At 38.0% G+C, this 26,951-nt stretch overlaps 1 protein-coding gene across 1 annotated transcript in view; it reads left to right on the top strand.

Moving 5' to 3' along the window:
- pax7b (paired box 7b) overlaps positions 1 to 24,736 on the top strand; it is a 50,332-nt gene extending 25,596 nt beyond the window's left edge. The window contains exons 6-9 of the mRNA XM_079803072.1: positions 1,690 to 1,855; positions 2,404 to 2,600; positions 18,636 to 18,885; positions 22,696 to 24,736. Of these exons, the coding sequence (XP_079659198.1) occupies positions 1,690 to 1,855; positions 2,404 to 2,600; positions 18,636 to 18,885; positions 22,696 to 22,811 (729 nt within the window). The 3' untranslated portion in view covers positions 22,812 to 24,736. The remainder of the gene's footprint in view (positions 1 to 1,689; positions 1,856 to 2,403; positions 2,601 to 18,635; positions 18,886 to 22,695) is intronic.
- The last annotated feature ends 2,215 nt before the right edge of the window (positions 24,737 to 26,951 follow it).

The following is a 26,951-nucleotide window of genomic DNA, read 5'->3' as shown; positions in this document are numbered from 1 at the left end:
TAATGCCTTGTGCTACTCTCCAGTTCTCACTAATACCAGAAGCCATCCTAACCTAAGACATGTAAAGTAATGGGGCTCGTGTCAGCGGGACTTTTGGTTTTATGGGAAGGGTCATTGATGCACCCATTGTTGAAGGAGCAGTGTGGAACAGCTAATGGGGATAGTTGAGTACTGCTGACTTTTATTTGATTTAAACTGGTTTTTATTACCATTTATTGCTTAATTCTGAAAAAGAAAACATCTGTTAAGGAAAATTCCAGTAGTGTAATGTTGAGGTAAGGAAGAGTATTGGGAACGGGCTTACTCAAGGCAGTTGATAACCATGTGTGTAATTAGTCCCCCGCGGTGTGTTAATAAGAGTAATTATATAGGTCTTATAGGTGTTTCCAAAGTCTTATAGGTGTTTCCTAGGTTTTGTTTAGATATGGGAATGGAACAGGAAGTTTTTAAAGGAATGCCAACTATGTATGCTTTTGTCCCATGGGTGGGATTTTAAATGATTTTTTTTATTTGATCCATTCAAAGACATATTTTTGAGAATCAATTGCATATATCAAAAATACCTTGTTGTAGACAGCTCTGTTGCCTGCATAAGCTGCAATATGAATTTCAGATTTTATGAAAAATAATTAGACTTTTTATCTTTCTTTGTCAAGTTGTATAGAAAGACTGAAGGGCAGCCTGGGAGGATAAAAGAGAGAGGCAGAGAAAGAGTGTGTACTCATACAGTATGTCTACGCCAGCCCCTTGATCAATGCCCGGGCTGAAAGCGTCATTCTTGAGGAGCTGTTTAAAAAGGGACGCCCTCTCTTTGTGGTCTGATTCATTGAAGGGCCATTGTCCCCCTCTTTCACTTCCACTCACAATGGTGGGGACCATTTGAAAAACAACAGTAGATTAACTGCACTGCCAGTGTATTAAAGTCTGAAGAATGGCCCCTCTGAGGCATAGATCAATGTCATTCACTCTTTTGCATACACAGGGGCAGAGCCTCGGCCCCAGAGAGGTGCAGGTTACTGGCCGTGCTCCCCCTTTCAATGAGTCACATTAGAATGAAACTTTGAAAATGTGTCTTAATGTGGCAGAGGCATTTCTTCTTTCTTTCTCTTTCTTTCTTTCTTTCTTTCTTTCTTTCTTTCTTTCTTTCTTTCTTTCTTTCAATAAAGACAGGCTTTTTTTCATTTAAAATATCTCTAAAATATCATATCCAGACATATTTCTGTTTGTCATTTTAAGTTTTCTTTTAGTTGGCGGCACATTGGTTCTCGGCCTATTATAGCTATAGGTTTCATTTATCATTATCTGCCATAATTGGATATTTATTATATGATTTTAGGTTTAGATAACTTTGCACTAAATTAACTCATTTTTGAATAAAATCTTATTTTATTTCAGTTAATGTTTTTTTTTATTTATTTGTATTAAGTTTTAGTTAACAAATGAATAATAACCTAGTTTATTTTCTTAGATTTTAAAATAAATATTTCTCTATCTTTAATAATATTGTGGTGCCTAAATTGTCTTGTAGCAAACAATCTATTTAATTTTTCAGTATTTTAATTTTCTTTCTCCCCCCTCAATAATAAAAAAGTATAATACATTTATAATATCACCCATTTACTAAATAATTAGCTTATCGTATTGGCCAGAAATTCGGTGCATTTATTAATAATCTTTTTTCTTATTTAGGTTTGGTTCAGCAATCGACGAGCCAGGTGGCGTAAACAAGCTGGAGCTAATCAACTGGCGGCATTTAACCACCTGCTACCTGGAGGATTCCCACCCACAGGCATGCCCACTCTACCAACATACCAGCTTCCTGAGTCCACCTATCCTTCAACAACATTACCACAAGGTAAGCTAACCAATGTTTTTGAGCCGGTTTACAACTGGTCACTTCATGCGTTTTCTCTGATCAGATAACTATCCGATCATGAAAAGACCAGGTGTAAAGGCCCTCCGAAAAGCTTTTGAGGTGGACTCAAATCTGATCACTCAAACCACTTCAGGAGGTGGTTTGAGACGCATTCCAGGTGAAACTGGACATCTGGTTGTTGAAGACACATATGTAAATACATATTCATTAAAAGTATAATGAGACTAAATGATCTTACCAGTTCTAAGGGTGCTTTCTCTCCTATTGCTGATGATAAATAAAATGCAGCTCATATCTGTTGCATTTATGTGGCCGAGTGTAAATATAACCAGTTTTAACTAACCAGATAGCTATCCGATCAGTAAAAACACTTGAAGTGACCAGGTGTAAACGGCCCCTTTGTGAAGAATTTTACCTTTTTTTAATGTTTATTTAATATCTAATACAGGGATGGCAATACAATTAAAGCTACAATGATGCACTTGAGAATAGTTTTCTGAACTAATTAAATATGCTGTTCTTCTCAGATGTCAGTGGCACACTGCATCGACCCCAGCCCTTGCCTCCCTCCACCATGCATCAGGGCGGGCTCTCGAGCGACAGCAGCTCCGCCTATGGCCTCTCGTCCAACCGCCACGGTTTCTCCAGCTACACCGACACCTTCATGAGCCAGTCAGCGTCCAGTAATCACATGAATCCCGTGAGCAATGGACTATCTCCACAGGTCAGTAAGGGTCACTGGCCGCAGTGTTTAAATACTCTTCTCTATAGCCACATGTCAAGGAGTCTTTCAAGTGGAATTACGAGACCTCTCTGAAGATAAAACAGCATATTCTTTGTGCGCTACCGTGTACGTTTGGTGATTAGATGCGTCTCATGTGTACTGAGCAGATATGTTTTGGAGAAATCGTCTTCTAGTGGTTGATACCCCCCTTGTGCTTGTGAAGTGCTCATAAGATAATGCGTTCTAATTAATATTCCTTTGTTTTACCCACTCTCCTAATTAAAATAAAGATTTAATTGTTTGATTCTAAGAAAATTAGTTTCAGACAATACAGGATACCCTAAAGAGAATAAATCCCGAATGCAGTCAAAGAGCTGCCAGCACTGCGTCGCGTTCAGAAAAGAGCATAATCTCACCAAACTAATGGATCTGTATGTTTAATTGTCTGGAAGTAATTTTCAAGAGTTAACAGACGATTAAATAAGTCAGGATGTTTTAATTAACTGGAACAGAGCAAAAACGTATTGCCTTGTGTGGCTCTGATACGTCTTTGAATGTTCAGTTTGAGTAAAGTATAAAACGGGAAACCAGTAAATTCAATTTCAGGCATGTGGTGTTTTTTGTGTTTGTTTCATAGAATTCAAATAGACAGGTTTTGTTTCTGTGTAAAGGTTCTTGTTTTTGATATCTTATAGCATTGTTACCTGCTATAAATAATGCAGGTAAAAAATAAGACTCTTCGCTCAGGGTTGATTCTATATCTTGAGCTAAATAATAGGAAAACGGCTGCTATTGATGCACATCATTGGCGAGGAGTATATTACAAGCAATTATTCACCATTAGTGGGCAGTTCTGCCCACCATAACCAAGAAGATCTGACTAACAGGCAGAAAATAAGATTGAAATGGTGTGTAAGGAGTTGAAGATGAAATTCAATACTGCATTTGTCCACAATTACCCCCTTGTTCACACGTTTTATGGCCACTCCCCCCCCCCCCCCCCTCACCAAATATTTCTCAAAGCAGATTGGAAACTGGTATTACTCCATTTTTTCCAAAAGAGAGGAAAGAATTAGGGATTTGATGACAAAAAAGAGATTTTCTCTTGTACTGCGGAGTTGGGGATAACATAAGCGTTTCTCAGCATGTTTGATTGTTAATCGTGGTGGAGGGGCTTTAAGTACTAATGCTCTCGCTGCAAACCTGCATAAATAACTGAACATGGTTGGAGCATTTCTGTGCAATTTTGGGGGGAGTACTTGCAGCCAGAAATGGATAAAATATAAAATAATTGCTCTCCATTGTTTTACACTATAGATTATGTAATTTGTTCATTTTATTCTGAATTAATATAAATTCCATGGCAGAATTTGTTTTATTGTACTATTTTATTGCTACAGCATATTCCCTTTCTTTTTATTAATAAAATAATGCATTACTTTTAATTTTCTATACATTTAAAGAGGATAAAAGAGCAGTTATACTGATGATTTTTAAAATTATATTTTTCTTCTTTCTATGGGTTTTGAACGAATATCACTAAAATGAAGATGGCTCACCCTCCATCCGACCCCTCCTCAGCCCCCTAACCTCCCCACCCCTGTCCAGCCCCTCTCACCCATCTCCACATGTCACATGTGGCTATTCCATCAGGCCCTTATTGTAGGAAAAATTAATGTTCTTTTTGACAGGAGTATCATAGTTCAACCCAAGCATCACACTGTGCCTCAATGTCCATGAAAGGGCCGCCAATGCCCCACAAGGCAACCCCCCCCCCCCCATTCTTCTCAGCTACAGGGAGTCCACATGGCAGTCCTTACAAGCTTGTTTTTGTACATCACGATTTTCTCCATCATTTGTCTATTCTACTGTCTTTCTTTTACTTATAATCCCCCATCGACTAATTTATTTTAACACATTAATTTTGCCTTCAATGAAGACAGTTCATGCAAATCAATGCAAATAAGTGTGTGCAAGATTCTGTAGAGAATACTGAGAGTGCAGTTGTAGCTTAATTTTCCAAATGCTTATCAAGAGGACTGTGGGATTGCACAGAGAGCTTTTTGTTTGGTTTATTTGCTTGGGAAATCTTAACAGCCATTTTTAAAAGCTTTATAGCCTAAAGTTGTCATAGTAGTGTAAGGCCTTTTCTCATTTGCCTGGACAAACCCTTCTTTGATGCTGGTGAACTTGAATTTTCACTGCTTCTTTGAGGCACATCTAACTGACAGCTTCAAATGATTAACTTTTTATTTAGTGTCCAGACTTTGAAGTGCCTGGCTCCATTGTAAAATCACTGTCCCATGCTTAGAAATGGACAGAAATAAAACAAATATTTCTGTTTATGCCACTGGTTTATTCCTATTATGGAGTAACTTTTGAGCACTGCATTTGTAGACATTTTTTGAAATATTCTCATGTACATAAACATTATTAATTGTAACTTGATTGTCTACGCAATAGCAAGAAAACAAATCGCATGATGGAAAAATGAGCTAAAATCCACCATTGCTCCATGAGTTTATTTATATATTTTTTAACCATCATTTTGGTCTCAAATGTCACATTGATTTTTTTTTATCAGTGTAATTGTATAAAGCAGAATAAAATGTTTTACAGTCAAAGCAACTAAAGTTTTAGAAGTTAGAGCACCTGGTGTCAACAAAAATGGCCACATTCACTCAAAGAAGGTGGTGAAATGCTTCAAAATATACCACTATAATCATTACGCTTAATATTTTATCCATTGTATTAAGATACACATGAAAATGTACTACATGATAGGACATGTGAGAGAGCATGCTCATTTTTAGATGTGCAATTGTGTGGATGGCCTGCTTTACAGCCGCTATCGAGGGGAGAAAATGTGCTGTGAATCAGTAAATGTGCTATGATGGCTGTGTGCCAGAATGAAATGCAACCCTGCTGGGTTCACAACACCAACAGGTGCACACCCCACTCTCACTCTTCTCATGTGCCAGCAGAACCAGAGCGCTTTCTCACTGCAACCTCTGGAAAACACATTAAACAGCACTGCAGCTTAGTTCGGATGAAAATTATGCAATGCCAGACCTAATCTCCATTAAGCCCACTTTTGGACCGGGTCAGAGCTATGGACAGATTTCTATGGCCTTGAATGCATGTCTTTTCAGTGTTTCATCCGCTGGTGGACATTGAGACCAGTCCAAACATTGGACACGTGGAGAAGGAATGAATGCGGTAATAAAGCTGTAGGCTGCTTTACTACTACAGTCATTCCTCCTCCTACAACAGATGCTTTGTGCAGGTGGGTGATTGGGTTTTACAATGGGAGACGTTCTGTTATGGTGTGTCTGATACGTGCAGGTTTGTTTTGTTGTTGTCAGATGTCGTAACTGGAGAGGAAAACAACACACACCCGTTTTAATGAACAGGTTTAACTAAAACCAACCATTCAGTATAATCAGTCATGCTTTTTGTTTTTGGCCTCGTAGCAACAACGCCACCCCTCAAGGCACTCGAGTCATCTAGTAAAGCTTCTAGTGTCTCATTATTAATAAGCATTACTGCAATTTCTCTCTGTAACATTAGTGTCAGGTTGATTGGGCCATAGTTATGAGTGCATTATTAACAAAATAATTTTATTATTTCTGTTTATTCCTCTTGAAGATTTTTATATTTATAAACATTTAAATTTTAGGTAACACTTTACTTTACAGTGCTATTGTTACACATGATACATGCAGTTACTATAGTAATAACTATAAATTATGCATAATAATATGCAACTAACCCTAACCCTAAACCAAACCAAACCAAACCCTAGTCCAATAAGTATATGTAGTTACTTCAGTACTTAAATGTATAATACTGTGCAACAAAGACACCTTAAAATAAAAGTGTAACCAAATTTTGCATATTTTATTATAGCAGCACATGCAGAAACAATAAATGAAACAATATAAGTGATTCGTTATAAGTGACAGACAATATAAATATACTATAAATGTAAAAAATAAATTGAGTAATACAGTGCACTTGTCCAGCGAGGGTACGTTTACACGACAACGATATACTAAAACCAAAAGTTTTTCCTTCGCATTTTGTCACATACAGATGACACCATTGTCAAAACAATCCCGTTCACACGCATCAGCGAAACGATTAAAAGTGCTGTGTTCACTTTGTCACTTTGTAAAGAAACTACGCACCTATAGACACGTAATACGCATGCGCATGATGTCACAAATTTTCACAAATTCGCATTTTTATAGTTTACACAGAGACGATAACGGTATCGTTGTCAAAAACGTGCACTTTGAAACCCTTTTTCAAAAGTTTGCAATTTCAAAACACCGTTGTCATGTTAAATTTTTAGTTGAAAATGGTGTCGTGTAAACGGCCCCTGAATCAAGTGAACTTTATTTTTTGGAAGGGGATTTGTTGTTTGTTTATATATATATATAGGATTTTTGATCCATTGTGTTTTTAAAGTGTTATTCCATTTCATTCATTTTGCCTTTTTTTCATTTATTTTACACAGATTTCAACAGAAAATTAAGCATTTAAAAAAAACATATCCGAATATGATATGTAAGTAAATGAGTATTACAACAAAACAAAAAAAAATCAGTCCTTTATCAAGCAAATACATCCACACACTTGTAACAGAATTGAAAGAAAAAAATGGCAAAGGTATCTTTTTTTTGTGTGTGCCCCACTCCATTGCAGTTGGAAGATTTGTGTTTTGGAATGAAGGAACTTTGGCTAGCATTTGATGTGAGGAAGGGAGAGCGAATAGGCTGGGTTTCAGCACTGGGGGATCAGAGGCAGAGCAGTGCTCACCAGCACTCCCTTTGATCCGTATCCCCAGGCCTCCCTGCCTGAGCCACGCGCAAAACTCAGGCCTCACCAGTGATTCCTGACAACTGTCTGCTAGAGATAAGGGAGGGGGGACTCCAACCTCTCTCCTCTTCTCCATTAGCACAGCAGCCACTTTAAACTGGATGAATTATATTTAAGAAGCCTGCACAGGGGTTGCCAAAAAAAATGATATATATATGACATATATATATGAGTGAGAGAGAGAGGGTGAGGAAAAGGGAGAGAGAAGGAGGAAGAGGAAGAATGAGTTTTGGTTCAGTCCATTTCCCTTCTTTTTGACTAGACATTGTGCACCTGAATGTCAGTGAGTGAATCTATGTGCCGTCTCTGCCGTTATTAAGACTGCGGTATTAAGCTGCTCGCCGGGCACGGTGTCAGCTGGCACGTGTCACCATCGACAAATCAAAAGACTAAATAAATGCATATTTACATCACCCCCATGCTCCGAGAGCTGAGGAGAAATACTTGTTAATTAGAACCCGTCTTAAATACAGATGCTGTTTCAATTTGGCAAGAGTTAAAAAGTAAGAGGCTTTAAAAAAAAAAGGATGAGACCTGCTCAGAAGCTGCCAAGAAAATCAGGGGAATTTAAATCATATCCACTGGCAGAATGTTTTCTGTATGAATTTATTTAGTTTCTCTCTTTCTCACTCTCTCCCTCTCTTCCTATCTTTTTCCCCCTTCACTAGCGCAAGCTGAGTGAAATTGGAGTCTTGTGCACGTGTTAATGAAACATAGCAGGTTTCTCGGGTCACTCAAATACATATGTAAATTCCCTATTCAACATCTCCAATGGCTCTAGACGGAAAATAGTTTTTCAGAGGTTCTGTCGTTTAACCGAATGTGGGGAAAAACAGAAGAAAAAAATTATTAAGGATTTAATTATCTCCACAACATAGGCAAGTTTCAGCTCTGGGGTTCAGAGAACTTGAATATCTGGAGTGCATGAATCTGAATTGCATGAATCTGAACCTTAAAATAAATAGCTTGCGCTATTGTTTTGATGGCAAATGCCTTTTATAATATTTCGCGAATGAGAACAAGGCTGTTATGTTGTAACGTTTTTAACTTTGTTTTTGTCTAGTTTTCATTCATGATAGTGTGGTCTAATTTCTCAGCCTCCTTTCTTTCCTATATTTCTTTTCAGCATCTATTTCACTCTTTTACTCTCTCTTATCTTTTACACAGAGAGGGATTCTTATTCTCGTATGTAGATGAAAGGCTGCAGAAGACAATAAAAGCAGAATTTAAATTCAAGAGCGTTTGTGTGTGTGAGAGAAAGTGAGCTGTTGCATCCTGAAAAATACAGGATATAAGAGAATGTGAATTACATTCATCTCGCTGGAGATGAGGATGAGCGCAAGGCCAGTACACATTGCATTGTGGGTGAATTAAAATACTTTTACCTTTTAGTATTAGCTCAGCATTTACAAACAATGTTTTTGTGTTTTTACGATGTGTTGATTTTTGGTGTGGATGGATATAAACATGATAAAATAGCTAAAATATTTTATAAACAGAAATGTAAAGGGTCTAGATTGATGTTTCCTTTTTCCCCTGAATGATGGCTAACCCAATTCTTCAGAAATCTTTCTGAGGAGATGTTCTGTGTCACGACTCACGAGTCACTTTGAACAGGTGCACCTTTCAAAATGAGCAATCTAGCTTTTATTTATTTTGTTTTATTTTATTTACCAGGGTCATGCAGTGAGTGTGTGTGCAGGGTCACTGGGTATGAACAGAAGAACTTCCAACAATTGTGAACCTGCTGAAAACACCATGATTTGGGGGGGGGTCGGCTTTGTGCACATGCTTCCTGTTAGTTCCAGATGCCAGTCTGACAGGTGTGAAGTTATGATTAATACTACAGCCTCGCAAAACTACAACTGCCACTCACCCTGCTCACACCTCAGTTTATGACAGACTTTTGTACGCTTGTCTCATTGTTTTGGATTTTGTATGTAAAGCTACAATAGTTTTACAGTTTCTGTGATGTGGTTTTATAAGATCGGAGATTTTCCGCCTCCGTATCCTTCCCTCCCCCTCCCTCACATCCTTAGTGATGGAGTCCCCAGCTGGCTGACACTAACTGCCCCGCTCTCTCCTCTCAGAGTCCAGCTGAGAGCTATTTCACTATTTATTTACATGTAATTATCCCTATGAGGTGCAGATATTAACTCTGTCAAGAACAATTTGACTTGACATTCTTCACTAGGCTTGCTCCCTGCTGTTTTTAGCAAACAAACACCCCCACCTCCCGCCTCCTATGCCAACTCTCCACCTTGCATTATTCTTGGACGGCGTTAGCTGCTGCCGAGACGCTCCTTGTGAAATCATTTAAAGCAGACGTTTCATTTGGCAGAAGCGGAGGCGGCGGCAGCGCGAGGCGTGAAAAGACCGGCGGGTGGGATGAGAGGTCAGAGGGGGATGTTTTTTTCCTTGTGACTGAATCTATCTCACACATCCGCAAACACTGAATAAAATAATCAGATTGCACCTCGCACTTTTCCCTATATCAGCTCATTAACCTTTGGTTAACTCCAGGCCTTGTAGCACTTTAGGACATTTAGGGTCCGGTGGAACTGAAAAGCCTTGTCCGTATTGCACTAGAACTGACTAACAGTGATTGTTATGCAAGATATTTAAAAAAAATTGAGGATATGGTAATGTATATAAAACAAAGGGCTATAGCCTATAGTGACACATGGACAGAGAACCAGACAAAGCTATCTATTCCTTCCTTTCTTCCATTATGCCATCCACTCATTCAGCAACATTTCACATATTCTGCACACAAATCAGCATAGAAAATTTGAAAGAAGTCTGCAGATTCTATATTCTTTTGAAAGGAGTGCATTTGTAGCACACTGCACAATCATCTAAAATATTCAATAAACAAACATGCAAGTGTTAGATGACATTTAAAACATATTTAATGAAAGTGTTACAATTTTACGGAATCCTGCAGAGCTTTTTGTTGCTTTACATAATACATTAATAATAATATATAGTTTGCACCTATTTGCCATGTGTTAACTCTTTACAAAAAAACTTTACAAAAAATACTTCTATTTAATCTTACATAATAATTTCATAATGTACTTATTATTAAAATCAAAAGTTGTTTCTGTTAATATTATTTAATGGACCTGAGCAAAAATGAACTAACAATGATCAGTTGTATTTTTATTAACCAACATTAACACAGATGAATAAATGCTGTAACAAATGTATTGCTCATTGTTAGTTGATATTACCCGTATATGCATTAACCAACTTTAACAAATGGGACATTATTGTCAAGTGTGACCCATCATGTTTGATTTATGTAACTTTATTGTATTGAATGACAACTGTCAGTGTAAGTGGTTTTTAAGTGATTTGATTTCTATCATTTCAGAATCCTGGGTTACTATACAGGGTTAAAAGAGCCATATGCATAATATTTCCCACAGATAACATGTTGCGAGAAGTGACAGCTTGTCTGGTTGCACGCTAATCGCTCTCATCTGGGCCCAGCTTGTCAATGCCCACTTTCTGTCACTGTCAATCACATGCCTAATTTGAAACAATTAAAGACTCCCCAGCCGCCTCACCCTCCGCTTCCACTCTATATCACCGTCTGCGGCATCCCCTCTCACAGTCAAACGCCCACCTCCCACCCTCTCCGTTTTTGGCCGACTCTTCTTTTCACTTTCAATTAATGTGCTGTGGCCAATTAGCGCAGTGACATCGAGCCAGGAGAGGAAATCATCTATGTCATCTGCTCCCTGCCACTAGGGGAGAGAGAGATCCCACAAAGGTCCCGCTGTAAATAGACGGGTCTTCTAATTACCCACCTCTGCCTCCAGCCGTGACAAAACCACTAATTGATTTTATGCAATAGTGTTTATTTCAGAAATGGCCATTTTGTCTCTCGGGTGGGGGTCTTGTGTTGTGTCTCAGGCTGCTCACCTTTCAAGGCGACTGCACTGATGTCATGATGGTCTGATTCGGCTTGTGACTCGAGTTCATGTATATTTAGAAGACTCATGGTGTCTCCCCTAATGATGCCAGCTAATGTTGGTGATGATATATGGAAACAAACTTATATTGCATGATTAGCCCCTTGCACTGTAAAAAAAAAAAAAAAAAAGACTGCCTTACATTTTTAGGTACAATCAACTTGGCTATTTAAGTCAATTCAACTTAAATTACATTAAACTGACTTAAAAAATTAGTTGAATCTTGTATAACATACAAAAAAAGGTTGAATATTGCTTAACATATTTTGATGAGTTAAAGTAATGTAAAATATATGTTGTTAACTTATTGGTTTTTACAGTGTGCATTCTTGATATCTTGAGGCTTTATTGAACAATATCATAAAAGATAGAGTCTTTATAGTGGTTAATGCATTTTTAAAAGTGATTGGTGTAATTTCTGGAATTGCAGAAATTTTTTAAAGAAATTAATACTTTTAAATTGATCAAACGAGACCGTAAAGACATTAATTTATGTGAAAAAAATATTTCTATTTCAAATAAATGCTGTTTTAAACGTTCTATAAATAAATAAATAAATCCTGAAAAAAAAAGTATTATCGTTACCACAAAAATATTAAGTAGTGCAACAGTTTTTTAACATTAATAATGAAAATAATGTTTCTTGAGAGCATCAAATCAGCATATTAGAATGATTTCGGAAGGATCATGTGACCCTGAAGACTGGAGTAATGATGCTGATAAAAATTGAAATAAATTACATTTTGAAATATATTAAGATAGAAAACTGTTATTTAAAATTGTAACAATATTTCACAATATTACTGTTTTACTGTATTTTTGATCAAATAAATGCAGAGACTTCTTTCAAAGACTTTACACAAATTTTACTGAAAAAACTTAATAATAAACTTAATTATTTTTATTTTTAAACTCATTTTATTTTGTGTACTATTATTATTATTATTTGTAATGTTTTTACACTTCTGTATGGTTTCACTCCATAGAAAGAAAGAAAGAAAGAAAGAAAGAAAGAAAGACAGACAGACACACTTTACCCTAACTAATCAGCATTGAGTCATGATTGTGTTGCCCAAATCTGGGTGGAATTACATCACTCATCACAGCATTTTGGAACACCACGCTCAAATGTCCGTTTATGTATTTGCCTGTTTGCTATCTTGCCTCTTGACATTGTCTGCTAGTTGATTATGGCATTGTGGGTGTTGGGATGTTTGAGGATTATGGTTTCTCTCTGGAAAGCGACTTCCCAACAAAGAATGGCAGCGCTTCTTTAATTACTGCGGCATTGCATCAGATATTGCTCCTGAAATGTAATGCCGAAGTCGCTGAGTGTTTTTATACTCGTGTCACTCAAGAGAACATTGCGCTCTGTTTCCTAATCCTCGAATCCAAAATCATTTTTAGAAGCATTGTCTTTTTTATGTATGTAATGTATTCATACCGCATGCATCCCCCTTAAACCAGTTTATTGAGCTGATCTTTGTAAGTATGATATTAAGACTTGAGGTCTAGAAGGGTAGGACATGTAACCTTTAGCTGTGCAGATAGCCTTATGACATCAACCCTTGTAATTCCAGTTTCCTGCACAGGTGACATTTTCCCAACATGCCTACGTATATTCCAGTAAAATGAGAGCCGCTCTCTTACACTCGAGCAAATCCAGTCTTGGACAGATTAAGCTGAGTGTGGATGTGAAAAGAGAGAATTTGTGTGTGTGCAGATGCAGGGCTGAGTTAGCTGGCACATAGACACACACTGTCCTCTTAGAGTCTCCACCCACATTTGTCCTCTCTCTCTCTCTCTCTCTCTCTCTCTCTCTCTCGCTCTCTCTCTCTCGCTCTCTCTCTCTTTCTCTCTCTCTCTCGCTCTCTCTCTCTTTCTCTCTCTCGCTCTCTCTCTCCTAGAGCAGGTGGACAGGCCAGATTCTGGGCTGTATTGTCAAGGATTCTGAGTGTCTTTTTATGCTATTATAGCTCTCTACAGAAAAACCTACAGCATAACATTTGTTATTCTCAGACAAGGGTGTATTTTGGTTTAAATACTGTACAATTTACAATCTATTGACATAATAGCTGGCAGCATGCCATGATTACCACAGAAAGCTACTTTTTTTGATTGTAAAACAAAATGCAAAAAGAGATATATTTCATATAAATTATATACTGTTGTATTAATATATGTTATATGTGTAATATATATGACATACACTTTATATTAGTATAATATATAATAAAATGTATACACAGATCTGAACAAAAAAATTATACTTAGAAATTGCTAGTAAAATGGCAAGTAAGTAGAAAGAATAAAATAGTATTTTCTTGTAAGACATCAATAATTATGATTTTATTTACAACTTAATTTTTTTTTTTACGATGTATGTTTAAAAATAAAATGTATATTTGAAGTAGTTATTTACAGACTGAGTCAGTTATTTTCTCTGGTTATCATTTAACATTTATTTAACATATAACAGGGGAAACCCTTTAACGCCCAAATGTACTGTAACATTGTACCATTTTTCCAGCAAATCCTAAAACTCAGTTATTTTAATTCCCCACCCCCCAAATTACAGTGGTTCATGCTGATTTAGTGATTATTGGCATATCGCATTATTAATAGTGTACTGTTATTAAGCCGTCTTCTGTGGAAGTGTTTAGTTCCAGTTTTGTGAAATTAGCCTCTCCGTTTCCCTCCTTCACCAAAATCACTGTCATCAGTTTTGTTCCAGCTAAGCATGAGCCTGGTTCCATTTCGGCACAAAAAAAAAAAAAATTCCAACAAAGAACCAAGTCACGTCAAACATTGACTCAGACAAAAAATATAATTTGACAGTTAAGGAAATTATGGTAGTGTGAAAAGCTTTCCTTTTTATTGCCACTGCACTGTTTGTTTATCTGAAAGGATGCACATTGTATCAATTTCCAGTTTTACATTTACACTGCTGCAGGCTAGAGGGCTCTGAAGTTGAGAGAATTAATTACTTTTTATTATTATTTATAAAGTAATCTATCTGTCGAGAGACAGAAAGTGAAAAGGAGCGAGAGAGCAAGAGGAGCAAGGGAAAGGAGAAATGCCTGCAGCTATGTCCTTTAAACTGGATCCTGCCTGGCATTATCTGCACTAGCAGCTCTCACACAGACCGACAACAAATGAAAGCCTAGCTACTGGGGGGATGCTTCACAGAATGAAAGAGAGCGCGAGTGAGAGAAAGAGGAAATAGTTGGGTGGGGGGGTTGAGGGTTGTGGGGGTGGGGGGTTACTTTGAAAGGGCTCAAGAAAGTTAAGTGTGTCTCAGCCAGGGTGTACGTACTGTGTGCTTGTGTGTGCCGGGCTGGATTTGTCCTCTGGTGTTTATGGGCCTGGAGAGTCGCACTGCCTGGGGATGTTGTTTGTCAGCCAGATTGATTGGCAAATATTCCAGCTTCCTCCCACCAGCCCTATCAGATACAAAAAAGGTTACACATGTGGAAAGGATATTGATTTTTACTTAGCAATGGTAGTATGGCAGGAAATAATAGATTACAACTGCCTGGGCTGTCGGCTCTTAGGTTCTAACTGCAGGCAAGGTTATCCAAGTTTTTATTTATAGTTTTTGCCCTTTAACAGAAACCTTGACTGATACTTTATTTACAAAATATAAAAATTAAAACAGATAAATATGCCAAATGAATACCACATTTGCCATATTTATCATTCTCGCAAACCCTGATTTATGCTTCTTGGTTTGCTTAACCATAAAAATATACATTGATAGTAACATGAAATGTCTATGGGGGCAAATGTAGGCCTGCTATTTTATTTATGGTGTGTAAATACATAAATGGTGTGTATGGGTTAGGGTTATATAGTTTTTAAATAATTTTTTAACCATTTTATTGTATAATTTTTTAACCATTATTATAATTTTCCACGTAGGTTTCTATGCTCATCGTCTAATTTGTATATCCTGGAACATTTAATTTCATCCACCGAAAAATATTACAGCTTCTAAAAAAGCTGTTTTCTTTTTAATTTAGCACAACGATTCCCATGACAGAATTGTGGCTGAGAAATGAGCCCTTTCTAAAACAGAGCCAGACTTAGTCGTTTCTACCCCTTCTGTTTTGCGGTTGTCCCACTGTGAGTGCAGTAGCCCATGTAAAGAGTTCACAGGCTGTCCTGCTGTTTGTTAGTGTTTGTGTTGTGGCTCCATGTGCACTTTAAGTTGAATGTCCTAATTACAGCTGGCTGGGCGCTGCGGTTTAAGGCAGGCCTCTCTCCGCGGTGCACTGTGCGGCGAGAGGATTGAGCTGACAATAGCCTCACCACGTGCTGCCACTCCTGATAAAAGACAGGCTCTACCTCTCACCGTGCTGGAATATTCTCTGTTTGCCACTTTAATTGATGTCAATAAGGTTATGCTAAATTTGAAGATTTGAATAATTTGTCTTCCAGCACAATAATGGCATCACCCAGGCTACAGGCTGCTTAAGCGCAGGGCTGAATGGAGGTGTCAGGCACCCGGCGCTCTCCCACCTCTATGCCCACATTCTGGGCTGACACCCCTTGTGTTGGCGTTCCCCGCTCATCTGATTAAAACTCCACTCCTGGGGAGATGCTGAACTTACATAGGCTCAAGCTTTACTATTAGCTCAAATTACCTCATATTACAGTGAAACGTCAGTATTTGGGGAATACAGAGGATTACAGAATTTCATGACTTCATTGCGGATTGCTGGAAATTCTTGTTATTCCTAGTTTAAATGGGCAGAGGTAAAGATATAAAAATATTAGCATTTCACAAAAAAAAATCAGTCATTATTTACTCTATTTCCTCACCCTGACCTCTTTCCAAACCCACACTTTTTGCATGAGCTTGCGTTTCCAATCTGACGAATTTGCATGCGTATGAAAGGAAGTCAATGGAACGAAATGTGACGTGTGACCGCCCCGTAAGTGTGTTTATAGTGACCACATCTGTCAATCTGACTGTGTTCATCACAATCATGTGGACATCTTAAATTTAAGACTTCAAAAGACAGTGTCTAATTCATATGGACACCTTTATGATGCTTTTATGGTGTTTTTTTGTTGTTGTTTTTTTAAAGCTCCAAAAGCACAATAAAGGTGTCCATTCGACTATGTCCCAATTATAATAGCTTTTTTTTGTGATAAACACAATTTGTGATAATTTGTTGAATCAGACATTGCACCTATGGTGAAGGTTGAATGTCAGTGCTCGTCTAATGACTAAATGTCATTGTAATATTTTGTTTAACATCGAAGATAAATAAGTCATTACTCTGTTATTTACAGTCGTGATAAAACGGAAGTAGCAACAGATCTTTTCTTCTGTATTGTGATGTATATCTGAGAGAAATGGATTATAAGAAAAGTGAAAATTGTAGTGCGGTGACATGGTTCAATCCATTGGTTGTTGATTGGATGGAGGCAGATCTGAAAGCGAGATCTGTTTAAAGAGTTTAAACGATGGAAGAAGTATATCATCAAAAGAGAGAAATCTGTAATTTCACCGGAAGATCTTATGACATTTTGATTAAAAATTATGGTCAAAAAATTAGAAAAATAAAAAGAAACTTGGCATGCATTTAGAAACTATATAGGTTGAATTTCATTTCATACCGACTTTAAAAACTGCATCCCACACATTCAGCACAATAGTGCTGCATACAGACCTGAGCATATCATTTAACGGCTAGAGCTGAATATAATCAGACCTCAATTAAGCGCCTGTTAAGTCTGTCTCCCCTCCATCTGCCCATTCAGCCCCCTGTCGGGCAGGCGGTTTGCCCCTGACCCATCGCCCCGTGTCCAGGGTCAAACACCAGCACTCAGCGGCGTGACAGCCCGCCATGTGCTGCCCCATTAATTAACACATTTCCCTCTCTCTCTCTCCACTACCTTCATCACAGGAAGTCTGCTTGGCCTTCTCATATCATATATCACATGCACCAAAAAGAGAATTTGAAAAGGGACTTTCCGCACTCGAATAGTCCAACATGCTCCGTTTCAAGTGCCCTTTTATGTATTTAATATGTTTCAAGTGCTGCATATTTTCCTGGAAGCTTTGGGAGGATATTAGTCTAAATTCACTTATCTGTTTAGGCCATGCGTCTGAGCATGTATGCACACTGGTGGGTTGTTTCCTTGCTGTAGTACATTGGTTTATTTCCTAATGTGCAGCTGACAATTCTGAAGTCCTCTGTCAACTCCTGGGTTGTATCAGACTTCAACAAATAGCCTATGGATGTTGTTTTGAGCGGTGCATGTGGGCTTGATTTCGCTCGCAGCAGCTCTGTGATGGGCTAATTGGTTTAGCAGGTTGGGTCCTGAGACGGCCAAAGGGCAGCGGGGCGTAGCGAGCCACAACGTGAACCTGATGTTCAGGAGGATGCTTTGTTTCAGTCTGCGGATGGGGAGCATGTGGCAGGCAGAGCAACCTCCTTTCACACACTTTTTCCCCCTCTGTCTCCACCCCTTCTATCCGGTTGCTTCACATTGGTTTTCAAACAGTTTTTTTTGTGAATAGGTACGTGTGAAAAGGTGTGTGTGCGTATGTATATATAAATGTGATGTAGTTAGTAGGTCCTTTATACCAATTCCAAAATTTGGACTGGTGGTAGCATATTAAAATATTACTTTTGTTATTATTACACAGTACTATTGCAGTTTACTGGGTTAGATTTGCTGTAAACAATATTACAAGAAACAAGGACAGACCTTGTCAAGTGTCTAATCTCCCAATCTCTGGGGGCATCTACTGTAATATGAGTGTTTATTATTTTAATCATTCATGAGGGTTGAGACTGTGGGATGGCTGAAGGCTCCAGATTAAATTCTCCCTGGGAGCTTGTTATAAAGAAAAGCCTTAGGACAGACAATCCTGGCACTCTCTGAACACCCCCCTCTACCACCCAGCCCTACACTGGTCCCTTCTGTCTCTGTTATTTAGGCCGACACTGTTTTCAGGCTGGTAAATGCTCCCTTGGGATGCAGGAAAGGGGTCGTTGTGAAGATGTTTAACCCCTATCAGGGATAAGGCCTTGAACTTTGAGTGACATGCAGTGGCCAAAAATGATTTGTGGCACCGATTTACTGCCTAGGATGAAGTGTTTTCCATGTGTTTTTGCTGATCCTGCCTCTCGTTCCTTTCTACCACCAGGTGATGAGTATCCTCAGCAACCCCAGTGCCGTGGCCCCTCAGCCCCAGCATGAGTTCTCCATCTCCCCCCTGCACAGCAGCCTGGAGGCCTCCAACTCCATCTCAGCCAGCTGCAGCCAGCGCTCCGAGCCTATCAAGACCGCCGACAGCCTCGCCTCCACCCAGTCCTACTGCCCCCCTACGTACAGCACCACCAGCTACAGCGTGGACCCCGTCACTGCAGGCTACCAATACAGTCAATACGGCCAGAGTAAGTGCCTACTCTTTACTTAAATTGCTTTTTTGTCATATTTACCCCCACAGCCCTGGTAGGACTTGTATTCCTCATTTGTAAGTCACTTTAGATAACGTAAACATCAGGTGAATGAATAAATGTAAACATTTTTAATTTAAGTGACCCCTTCATTGACACCAAACCTGAAATGTGTTAGTTTAAACTCCTAATAGTAACTTTATACATTATACTACAGTGATTTCTCAACCAGGGCGTTGAGACCCAGTATGTGGCCTTAGCAAACTTCCAAAAGGGGCTTTAAGATGACTTAAAATGATTTAAAATAAGACAAAACAAGACAACGTCTAAAAAATCAATATGTAAACTGAAATTATATGGTTCCCTCAACAGTTGTCTTTTTATAACAATCAGGATTCTCACATCCAACACAATCTCTCTTCGTTTTAACTTAAAAAGTTACCTGGTTGCCTGGTTTCAATGAACTCAAAATGTTAATATAAAGACATAGATTAGTTTAATCAACATTAGTGAATCCAAGTTAAACTTTTTACAGTGCAAGGTCTTTGATATAAGCTGGATATATGAGGGAATTTAAAAATTGTGATTTCCTGCAAAAATCATGGAAATCTTTATATTAAATATACATTTCCTATTCATGTTAGGCTCAAAATAATTTATCGGGTAAACTGCTATTTGTCTGTAAATAATAATAATGGTTAAAAACAACAACAACAACAACCATGAACTAGAAAAGTTATGTAAAGTTAAGTAAGTTCATTTGTAATAAAAAGTGTAAACCCTGAAGAACATGCAGTTATTTTGGGTACTTTTAGTAAAACATAAGTAGCAGAAATATCTTGTGGTCCTTGTGATTTATTGTCTTTGACAGTGGGGGACCTTGCAGTAAAAAAGGTTCAGAACTGCTGGATTTACTAAAATAATTGAATGTGTTAAAGAGAGAAATTGCTAAAAAAAAAATGTATTAACTTTTGATAAAAACCTTTGCACTACATGTGAAGTTTAATAAAAACCTTTAATAAAAAGTGTATTAATTTAAATCATCCGTGTGTTGTTTCCAAACCATATGACTTTCTCTTTTCTATGGAAAACAAAGGGACAATCTTTAGTTAAATATCTTAGCTGTAAAGCTCCAAAATATCCAGAAAAGCACAATAAAAGTGGTCCATACAACTTGTACACTACTATATCCTAAGTATTTTAAAGCCAAACTATATAGCTTTGTGTGAGAAATAGACTGACATTTAAGTCAAATTAAATCATGCACCTTAGATCATGAGAGTTCATGAGAAAAGTAACAGCTCTTTTCAATCACTCAGTTGATCTGGTTTACAAAACTGATGTGAATGATTCATTAATTAATTAATTAAGCAGATCTGTTTCTCAGGAGTGGCAGTGGTTCACACTTTTATGATACTTTTGTGGCTTCTCTTTCTATTATATGGAAAAGTGTTCCTATTAAGTTATGAATTCATTTTATTTACAGTTAATCATTTTAGTTAGTCATTTTAGTACAGACATTTGGTTTAACTGTTCCTTTAAATGCTCTCTGGGGTGCGAAATCACAGATTTACCCCACTTGTCTAATATTTCATTAAAATTCGGGAGACAGCTTAGGGGCGCACTTTGTAGAGGCGCGTGTTTGCTGTGACCGTGAGTGTCAGAGAGCAGATTCGGGTGCTTCTTTTAGGGTAGGTAGAGATTCAGTCTGAGTGGGATTTAAGGAGTAAACGGTGCTGACAGGAGAGGAAGGCTTCCTGAGGGAGAGAGGTTAAATGAGCTGTGATTACTCTCTCTGCTAGCTGTCAGCACCAGTGTCTCCTGTACAGACAGCTAGCCCACCCACAGGTATGCGGCTGCTACCGTACGTAGCGCCGTTCCCTGACAGCTTCCTTTTTGCTCTTGCTTACAGACGCTAACGTGCGGCGCTTACTGTCACACTGACAGATGTCTGGCACCGTCCGCGCACACCCTCGCTCTGCCCCGCCTCAACACTTCTGCTAATGATGAATAAAGGAAGGAGAGGTTCAAATAACACCTCCTCGACTGGGGGAATCAAAGGGCCTCCGACCAAAAAACATCTGAGAGACTTGACATCCCAGCAGCTAATGCCAGCGTGCTAATACTCACCTTCAGAAGCCTTTTTTATATCCATTAGTCATAGACGTCTCTGTCGTGATGCATTTTGTCATTATTGTTGACATTTTGATCAAATGATCACTGTGTTTACCGCTTGTCGGAAAAGGAGTGGCTGTGTTCGCAATGCCAACTCCAAAAAAAAAAAAAAACCCAGTCAAGTAGTGAAAACTCGATCCTGTCAATTTCAAAATGTAAAGCCCTCAGGTTTAACCTCCTCCGCTCGACTGTTTCCACTTTCATTTTTTCCATTTCGGCTTTGAGGATGTAGGTGGGAAACGTCTATGCAAATAATTACCTGAAGGTTACAGCTTGCGCAGTGCTAACTTAATAAGTTAGCCAATTCCAGTTGGACTCAGCGAGGGTTGCTTTTCTGTTTTAAAAGGGAAGTGGCTAGAGGGGTTAATTGGAGAATCCCCGGTTTTTGCGCCGCACCACTTCCATCCTGTCCTTGGTATGTCCTCGCAACCCCAAACCCGATTCACTGTCTTTTTCCACCAATCAAATGTCCCTAATGTCTTTAGCTTGTGTATTTAAATTGAAACAGTGTGAGATGGGAGGCAGATCAATGCTGAGGTCCTGGGTTGCGAGCGGGACTCGGGGTGCCCTCTGACCCTGGATTAGCCCGCGGGATAGAGTCGACACGTGCTCCTGATAAAGATCTCCCAGTAAAGCCAGACTCCAGATCAATCCAGTGAGAGCCATGCCCTCAGGTGACATGTTAGTCACACCATTTTGTGTGCTACACCTATCTGGTGGGAATCTCTTCACTCTTTCTGCCGTCTCTCTCCTCTCTCTATTGCATTTTGCCCAGCCGTACAGATACAGATCTCGATCAACAGAAACCTTTCTCACAGGCGTAGAAAATCGAGTGGACTCTTTATCTAAATCTACTCAGTACAGCTGAAAAAGTTTTAGCTTCACCAACCGAACTTTGAAAAGGCTCTTTTTAGCGCGTTTATTTATTTACACTTTGTTTATGGTGTTTTGGGTGGCATTTTTTAAAGAAAGATGGATAGATGGAATAGACTGGCCGGTCACAATATGATGTAAAGTGTGGAATTCTGAGAACAGGGATGACAGACATAATGAGGAATGTGCTGAGGAATACTCACTATGACAGGAATGAGTGACAGTGGGGAACAGGTGCTCCGTGTCTCTGGAATCAGCAGCGTATACATGAGAGCTCAGTGATGCGAAATGTCTGCGCTGAAACTCAACCCGAAACTAAACCCATCGCAGTTTGCTTATGTAGATCAATGACAAATAAAGATGTCTGAGATGAAAATGTATTAGGGAAAAAATACAACAGCTGTGTTTTTGTTTTATATATATATTTTTAGTTTACAGTAGATTCAGAGATACTAAAATGTCAAGTGGTGTAACCCACAAGTGTTAGCTATACCACACTGACTTATATTGATATTAATTTTAAAAATGTGTCTTTTTATTGCTTTAAAAAAAAAAAAAATCTGACATTTTAATCACCTACACATCACAAAAAACCAACAGAATTTGAATGTGTTCATCGTAGAACATGTGTATTCAAGTAATTATCTGTGTGAATTGCGTGCACTTTACAGATCCAGGCAAAAATTGTCACGTCAGTAACTTGCGCATGAGTTTCATATCTCAGAGAAATAAATGAGTTGTTTTGGTCTCTGTGTGCAGCTGCGGTGGATTACCTGGCTAAGAACGTGAGCTTGTCCACGCAGAGAAGGATGAAGCTCGGAGAGCACTCGGCTGTGCTCGGACTGCTACAGGTGGAGACGGGACAGGCGTATTGATGGATCTCGAACTGAACATCCACCCATGTGTTTCACCAGCATCCCTCCATTCTTTCAGCAGCGCCCACACGCGGACCATCTGACTAGGAGTAAACGAGACCAAGAGAAATTATAAAAACACAGGCAGTCCTAGACTTTCTACCTATAGCAGTGTGAATACAAAAGCCATTCCACACACACACACACACAAAAAAAAAAACAGACACTATTGTGCTGCATCTCCTTATTCGTCCCGATCCTTTTTCTCTTTCACAACAAAGAGACCCTTTCAGGGCTTCAGAAAGAAGCCGAGGGAAAATGAACATCAATTGTCTGATCCCAAATCACTAAAGCCCTGCCTGTCGGCATCCAGTGTTAGCGCACATAGGCTACTGCTGCAGCCGCTTGCCCATTCCAAACGGTTCGGACCATGTTGTTTATAGGACTGAAAATGATGGTATTATAATTATATTTGTTATTATAAATGTGGTTGTTCCTATTGCTGTTGCATTTACTATTGTAATTACTCTTTGTTTACATGTTTCATTTTAATTTGTTATCATGTTTAGTTCCTGTTTCTATTTTAACCACAAGGCCTTGCTCTGCAACATTACATTTCTGATGGATATACATGGAGAGACGCTGAAGAGCTACAACGGGCATATACAATTGGCTCATTTAGATCTTAAACCAGACATTCCACAAAACCTGGGCTAGTCATTGGGGCATCTTGGAGGAACCTTGATATGGGGCAAAACAGCAGTCTGTGACCTGCTCTATATGGGTATCAGTATTATTTATGATAATTTTATCTTAAAAACTTACATTGTTCTGGAATATGATGATGACCAAATGACAAAAATAAGTATTCTTTGCAATGAACACAGACTAATTCTTCTCTGTGGTCACTATAATTACCATTATAATGAGCCCTTATGGGCAAATGCCATTTTTAGCATTTTATGGCTTTTTATATACTTTCCCATATGCTTCTTGGCTATTCATGGAAAGATATAGCTTACAATTTATCCAAGAACTTAAAAGCAATCAGATTTTAGCCATTAGGCTGAAGGGCGATTTGTGAATTCATGTTTCAGATATTTTGAAAGGGGATTTACTAAATTGGTAGCACTTTTTTATTCATGAGGAACTCTCTGGTCACTATAAAATAATGGACTGAAACTGTACAATGGGAATGTGATTTTTCCCAGTTTGTAGAGAGAAATTGACTTTTACGTCTTACGCCAGGTTACATTTTTCAAAAGTGTGATGGTCTCTGAATAATTGTCTTAAAAATGGCCAAGATATTATATTGAGAGATGGAATATATGACCACATTTATGGATTCTGTGTTTACATTTAATGTTTGCCACAATGGCTCCTTATTCCACATTTTCTCAGCTGTGTTTTTAACCTCAAGATGAACTGAAACTAAACTGTGCTCCTGTGTCACTACAGACGTGCCCTAAAATGCCATATATATTCAGGACAATAACTGAAACATGAACACATGACCATGTGCCAACTTAATACTGAGGACATTTCCATTTTAACACTAAGAATCTTTTGTAGTAAATAAAAAAGACAAAAAAGAAATGTGAAAAAAAAAATCATGTTTTTTAGTGTGTAGCACTCATTTCTACTGCAATCATTAATCTATCTTTGGGGTATTAAAAGCACTATCCGACTAGGGGATACACCTTTCCCAAATATCTTTTCAACCTCAGTTGCTCTTTATTCTTTCGTTGTTTACCTTTTTGCGCATATGTATTTTCCTTTGATATATTTCCGTTCAGCATGTGTGTATATTATCATGGCATAATTTATTCAGCTGTATGAAATACTAGCGTAGTGGGAACTTGTATTGGCATTTACTACCTTCAGCCTGTTGGTGTCTTTACTGTAGCACTGGCATATCTGTTATGGATTAAAACTCAAAAAAGTGGACAAAGAAACACAGACTGCTTCTTTCTTTCTCAACACTCACTAAATGCATCATGCAATAGTCAAATATATGCTCACAAGCATTTTATTAAGCATTCAATAGTTCAATTAATGATGATATATGTGGCCAGAAGTATCATGTACGCTTGCTTTACCATCTACTAAATTTATGAAGAGCTTTTGAATCTGAAATGTTCATTTTCTGTAATACTTAAAACATGAAAATCTATTGGCATTTATCATATACACTCTATTCACTGCTTTGATGTTGCTGTCAACTATAATCATGATTTAATCCCCATCTTAACAATGCTGTATTTTTATAGCCACTTTGAAGTCAAGAGCATCATGACAGTTGTGGTGATTTAAGATACTAAAAATATCAGTTTCAGTAATTGAGTTGCGCTGGAAGTGAATAGAGCGAAGTGTTGCAGACAGTGTCACAACAGAGACTCTCAGAGCAGTGCATTCACAGAAGAGCTGCAGGGCCCGAGGGAATTTGCTGCACTTCTTATGGGGGCACAGGCTGGGTACTGAATACCAGCCAATGTGTAATGCCATTAATGCTTCAAGATGGGGAAGATGCGTGCGTGCCTTGCACCTCCAATCCGAACGAGCACCTCTCTGGTGATGGATTTTAAACTCTCGGGTTTAATTAAGAACTTTAAAGGAATATTCATTTTAAACAAGTTTGAGAGCGGCCATCTGGGTTCATTTAAAGGATTCACACAGTGAGGGAATGTCTCTGGAATGTGATTTTTGCTCCTCTTTATAATTCAGCTGTCCTCAATGTAGTGTGATGTCATAAAATGCCATTTCAGATATTTACAATATTACTATTATGGGAGCAGCTGCATGGATGATCCGATAAACAAACTTGCTTTTTGGATGGTCATGATTTATTTGTCCTCATTTATAGACGCCATATATTATATTATATTATATACTCTTAAGAAAAATGGTTCTAAACAGTGCCAAATTAGGGTTCTTTGGCTTGTAACAAAAGCAGAACCCTTTTTTGGTGCTAAATAGAACCCTTTTTATAAGGTTCCATATGAACCATGCTTTGAAAGTGTTATATAGGAGCGTAATGGTGTTATATAACCTTTTTAATGATAGTTTATTTTCATTAATATTAGTATCTTCACATTAATAATGTTAATATTATTAATATAATTTTAATATATATTATATTTTAGTCCTCTATCTGCCTGTTCTTATAATATCTTGTTGCCTCTATTTGGGTTTTACATAAAAATAAAAACATAAACCCCAGGATGTTGTGTCAAGTAGGTACTTTTATTTTTTATTCACATGGCAAATTGTAGTAAAAATGACAGTGCTCGAACAACAGTTGTTAACTGAATACACAATTGACATTGAACCTGATAGATGTAATGAAGAAGACCAAGTGAAATATCTTCAAAATCCTCAATGTCATATGATGTCTTTACGTCCTTCATTATGTGTGTATTTTGACTGGCAGTTTCTCTCTGCAGATGATGAGGATACAGCATCTGAAATACACAATTGAGTTTAGAGTTACAGTTTGTCTGTACATTAGATTGCTAAAACACAATTGTTTATGAAGGCCAAAATAAGCAAAAATTAACAGTAACTATATGGATCATAAATTCAATATCTCTGTTACCCTACTTTGTGGAGAAGAGAAGATGAGTATCCTTAACTGAACAGAGCTGCTCACACTCTTAAAATGCTGGGTTGTTTCAACCCAAATGTGGGTAAAATATGGACAAACCCTGCCGTTGGGTTACATTATTTGACCCAAAATTGGGTTAAAACAACTCATAATTTTATATAGTGAAGTGAATCATATGTGCAAATGAAAAATAAAATTGTCATATAGATGTGCATACATGCGTTTGATTCAACACTCTAAAAAATGCTGGGTTATTTCATCCCCAATTTGCTTCAAATATGGACAAATCCAACTCTTGGGTTAATTTTTATTTTATTTAAAAATTTTAACCCAATGGTTGTCCATATTTGACCCAAATAAACAACCCAGCATTTTTAAGAGTGCATGTTCTGTTAAACTAAAAAGAGAAAAAGACATGATAGGAAACCAGTTATAAGTTATAATTTATAGACATTTTAAGAAAGAAATCATTTACCTGTTGAGAGTGTTGGCAGTCTGTGTGGTTGTATAGCTGCTGAGCTCCAGAAAATTAGTAATGAGGTGGCCTTGACAGTTAA

The sequence above is a fragment of the Gobio gobio genome (assembly GCF_949357685.1).
Source record: "Gobio gobio genome assembly, chromosome: 21".
NCBI classification, from domain to species: domain Eukaryota; kingdom Metazoa; phylum Chordata; class Actinopteri; order Cypriniformes; family Gobionidae; genus Gobio; species Gobio gobio.
The sequence above is the reverse complement of the archived record's forward strand: the minus strand, read 5'-3'. Positions and strand labels throughout refer to the sequence as shown.